We start from the raw sequence: 4982 nt of genomic DNA, 5'->3' as shown, positions 1-4982 counted from the left end.
ACTCTGCGCGGTCTGTCTGCGGTTTGTGAACTCGAAATCGAGGAGTCGTGCTCGCCTCTCTGCACCGCGCCAACCAGTCGCAAAGAGCGGAGTGAGGGAGCAAGAAGAGGTGGAGGAGAGTCCGCCGCGCGGTGGCAGAGGTGGCTACCGCCTCTCAGCCGAATGTCAAGAGTGCAGTTTGTAGAAGTGACGCGACCGTGATGTCAACGAATATTTATTTAATTGGCTGTTCGCCGACGAACTCGCTCGATGCTGTGTTATGCGGGAGCGATCTCGGTGGTGCGCGCGGAAGAAAATCTCCCTGCCTCTCCTCCCTCCTTCGCCGGTCTGTCCGACGTCCTCGGGAAGGACAAGGCCAACGTCGGTGGAGGAGGCGAGTGAAGGACTCGTTATTATGTACCAACACACTCTCGCTCCTGTTAACCCGCAGTTTAACGTATAAATAGATCGATGCCTTCTGCCGTCTTGCGAAACGGCAGCGGTCTCGATCGGCGAAATATCTCGACCGATCGGGGGAGAGAGGGAGGGAGAGATTCTTGGTTATTCGCATGGGAGAGAGGAAATTATCTGGTTTATAATTTACGGAAAATTGTCCTCTAGCTTGGCTTTTGGCCACGGGAGGATTCAGTCGTTATTCGACTGCGAAGAAGTCAAGGGGAAGGAAGTATAGAAAGATTAATCCCCGGCATACCATCAGGATTCATTAAACACGCAACTTCAGTTCTTGATTTTTTAGTAGTTCTAACTACTAAAAGATTGAAATTGGTTCGTTAGGCGCAAGAAATAAAAATTTTATTCGTTAATCTTCTTTTCTCAGAGGTCCTCCGAAGAACGGGGGCACAGCTTGCCTACTTTCTTCTTCAAAAATAGAACAAAACTCATTCCATCTTGCAATTAGCACATAGTATGGTACACCGAGGGTCAATCGCGCGCCCATGTGGACGCACAGTCGTTACTTAAACGCGATAAAGATCGAATCGAACGGCCGAATGGCACATAATCCGCGAGTTCGTCAAATGCGATAAATCTCCGCCGTTCTTCGCGTCTATGTGAATTCAACACTCCCGTCGCTACCTTAAGGTCGTTCTACATTAGTTGCAAGTCGATTGCAACTCTTGTTGCGATAGCCAATCAGAAACGTCAATAACACCATTGATGTTTCTAATTGACTTTCGCAATAAGAATTGCGTCTGCTTGCGATCGGCTTGCAACTAATGTAGATCGACCTTTATGCTCCGGCATACGACTATCGCGCGCACGTGTTAGTTAGTACCGACTCGTGTACTCATCGAGCTGCACGTTACGGCAACGACGAGTGTAGGGACTGTAGCGTACGATATAGATTTATGCCGCGGATAGCCGGGCATTGGTCTACCTCGTCGTTGAACGAGAGCGTAAGAGTCGGATGCAGCGGAAGATCGAAGGCGGTTAAAGGGAAGGAGCCGCGCGAGGGGGCAGGAGCGGATTTAACGGATTTCGACGGGCTTACGGAGGACAACGCGCCTCGATACCGTCGATACGATACGATATCGAGGCGACGTTGTGTACGCGTGTGGTACGTATGCGCCTCGATTATACCACAATCCATCGCGATATCCGCGAGACCCCGATAATCCTCTTCGCCCAACTTTCCCATGAAATCGCTAATTCGTCAAAATCGACGCGATAAGAACGCGTAACCCCGTGTAAACCCACGTATCAGCCGATAAATACTCAAGACCGTGCACACCGATCGATGTGCACGTACGAGACATCGTTTGTTGTGCCCGACCGCGAGCACGAGAACTGCGAGGTCCCACGCTTTTCGACATACCGGCGCGCGTTTCGCCGTACGCGAAAGGCTACCACTACCGGATGTGACTTATTAGCAAGTGGAACACACGGCAAGGTATTGCGAGGTCTACCGTGTTGAAGCCGAGTACCTGGCCACGAGTATAATTCCGATACGTGTACGTGCGCCCCTGGGAAGGAGGCACACGTTAGGGTATGCGGCGAATGCGGGGGAGAGGGACGGTAGAAAACGGCGAGAGGGGGGCAAGCAAGAGGCCGGGTGGATATCGAAGGATGGGGTAGATGGGGGGAAGGTCGATGGACGTGGACGAGGGGTAGGAGAGCGGAAGGAGCGCACTCTTCTCGGAGGAGAAGTCCGCCTCAACGAGTGGAGTGATTTGTGAAGACGCTCCCGCGGCTGTAATCACGTGGGATCTCCGGCGCTGTCTCTCCCGTGGGAGCGAGAGGACATGATGTGACGCGCAACGGGACAGAGGAGAGGCCACGGATTCTTATTGTTATTATGGGGAGTGACGTCCCACGGATCCTGGCATGTTTATGCGTCCAGATTCGCGGCGGCCTTGGACGCATCGCCGGGCGAAGCCGAATCAAAGCACCCGAGTCAGTCCTCACGAGGCACCCGTCTTCTTCTTCTTCTTCTCCTCCTTCTTCTCCCCCTGCTTCTTCTTCTTCTTCTTCTACGAGAAAGAAAGTCTCCTTGTTTTAAACTTACCCTCGGGAGATCCCCTCCGCGCCGGATACGAGCCAGACTTCGCGCGCATAAGATTCTGCCTGCCCTTGTCGTCGTACCCGTCATTCTGCGTGATTTCCACCCGTACTATTGATGAGGCATGCGAAACGCTACCCGTCAAGTTGCAGGTAAGTGTTTGAAGGCACATACTATTCATATTCTGTATTTTATCGACAATATCCGATAGTGATAACTAATTTTTTATTATCATATATTAGGCATTTTATCTCATCAATATAGAGAAACATTTGAAAGTGCTTATACCACACACGCGCACACACACATATATACATTATACTATAATTATATAACATATTTAATTTGACTTTTTAGGCTTTCGCGGCGTCCATGCATATTAGACTTTATTTCTGGCTTTGAGCCGCATGGATTCATCTTTGTTTGATTCCGACGTTTCGTGAACATTTCAGTCCGCTTCATCAGGGAGGAATAACCCGATGCCGATAATATATTCAATTCTTGTTATACATATGTAAAATATGTACCATACAAAAATAAATAAAATTTCCTATTACTCAAAACAGATATATTATTATTCCTTATTTATTCTATTACTATTCTCCATCCAATAACAGCCATATATTAAATAGTTTTGTTTTTGAACAAAAAAATTAGCACAAATTTAAAAAATCCATTTAGGCGCTAGTATACATATCAGGAAAACATGAAGACCTAAAAAGTCAGAAATATTTGGCGAAAACTGGAAACACTTCCTCGCATATCATATTCTCCTGATACAAATTCCCGAAATTGGAAAAATCTGATTTGTCGATTTTGGCATTTTGGTATCAGGAGAACATGAAGATCAAGGAGGTACCAGGAACTTTTCGCGGGAATTCGAAATACCTCCTTGCACATTCTATATTCCTGATACAAATCCTCGAAATTCGAGAAATTGGGTTTGTCAATTTTCGCATTTTGGTATCAGGAGAACATGAAGATCGAGGAGGTACCAGGAGCTTTTGGCGGGAATTCGAAATACCTCCTCGCACATTCTATATTCCTGATACAAATCCTCGAAATTGGAGAAATCTGGGTTTGTCAATTTTCGCATTTTGGTATCAGGAGAACATGATGATCAAGGAAGTATCAGGAGCTTTTGGCGGGAACACGGAATATTTCCTTAGACATCATGTTCTCCTGATATAAATCCATACAATTGGAGATTTTTAGTTTCCCGTTTTTTGTCTTTTAATATAATGAAATTGTAAGGAGCAAAGAGGTGGCACAAGTAAAAAGAAACTGAATTAAAATGTATATATTTTTATTCTTATTTATGATTCAGTACAATATAATATAATGTGAAATCATACATACGCACAGTAAAATATACATCATATACTATATACATTATACACATCATTATATACACTATATACATCATAACACTATACATCATAATATATTAATCAAAAAATAGGAAAAAGGCAATTCGAGTTCAAGCACAGGACTAATAGTGCTATATACTATATGGTAAAAAACCTTTCTTGTGTTAGGAAATCGTGTAATATTTATTGAACATGAATAATCAATATAAAACAATCATACGTTTCGGCTCAACCATGAACCCTCTTCAGTGATAATAAAAAACTCAAGGTTTACGACACGAACGCATTACAATTAGTTAAAGACCTGCGTAACTTGACATGAATGTTAATCGCAATATTAAAGCTGACAAGACCGTTACCGAAATAATATTAAGTAGTTAATTAATATTGAGAAGTAGCCGTCATAACTTTGTTGAGTTCAGCTAAAAGTAAACCGATCCTGTCAACGATAACATCGCCACGTCTCATAATATATTATTTTTTATATAAAGTATATGTATATTTTATATATAAAGTATATGTAATATGAAAAATTTATTTTGCAATATATATAAAATAATATAAATTAATTAATATTAGCGACGCTGTATTTCACTTGTAAAGAATATATACAGTGTGATGAACAGAAATTCATAAGACCACAATTGTCAATTGTCACAATATGAATATCGGCCTAATATATAAAATTTGATACAATACAATACACAACCATTCTCGCGACAATTGCAACGACTCGTCGACTCGTGGTCGCAAAAATCACCCGACGAACCCATCCGTGTTCGCCGTGCCGGTGGCTATCAGAGCCGGTCATACCGGGCACCAATAAACACAGTTCGCTGGCGACGAGCGGCGGAGCGAGACGTGAAAATAAACGGTCGTATTTGCCGTTAGGGGTGTGTTTATGATGTGCTTGTTTGCGGACGTTACATTATAAAGAAGCTGCGCGACCCGGCAGTGGCGATGACAGCGACGACGGCGATGACGACGATGACGACGACGAGGCCGATGACGACGACGGCACGAGCCCCAAGTACATTGACAAAGATAGAGAGAGAAATAGAGAAAGAGACAGAGAGAGAGAGAGAGAGAGAGAGAGAGAGAGAGAGAGAGAGAGA

General features: G+C 44.3%; 1 protein-coding gene across 1 annotated transcript; it reads left to right on the top strand.

Moving 5' to 3' along the window:
• The first annotated feature begins 2180 nt into the window (after positions 1 to 2180).
• Positions 2181 to 3061, top strand: LOC116847527. Its single transcript, XM_032822624.1, has 2 exons — positions 2181 to 2649; positions 2855 to 3061. The coding sequence occupies exons 1-2, from the start codon at positions 2323 to 2325 to the stop codon at positions 2897 to 2899; spliced, it is 372 nt and encodes a 123-aa protein (XP_032678515.1). The 5' UTR covers positions 2181 to 2322; the 3' UTR covers positions 2900 to 3061.
• The last annotated feature ends 1921 nt before the right edge of the window (positions 3062 to 4982 follow it).

The sequence above is a fragment of the Odontomachus brunneus genome, unplaced genomic scaffold (genome assembly GCF_010583005.1).
Source record: "Odontomachus brunneus isolate Ranch 3 - 2012 unplaced genomic scaffold, Obru_v1 Obru_scaffold_004, whole genome shotgun sequence".
Lineage (NCBI taxonomy): Eukaryota > Metazoa > Arthropoda > Insecta > Hymenoptera > Formicidae > Odontomachus > Odontomachus brunneus.
This window is presented reverse-complemented; position numbering and strand designations above follow the sequence as displayed.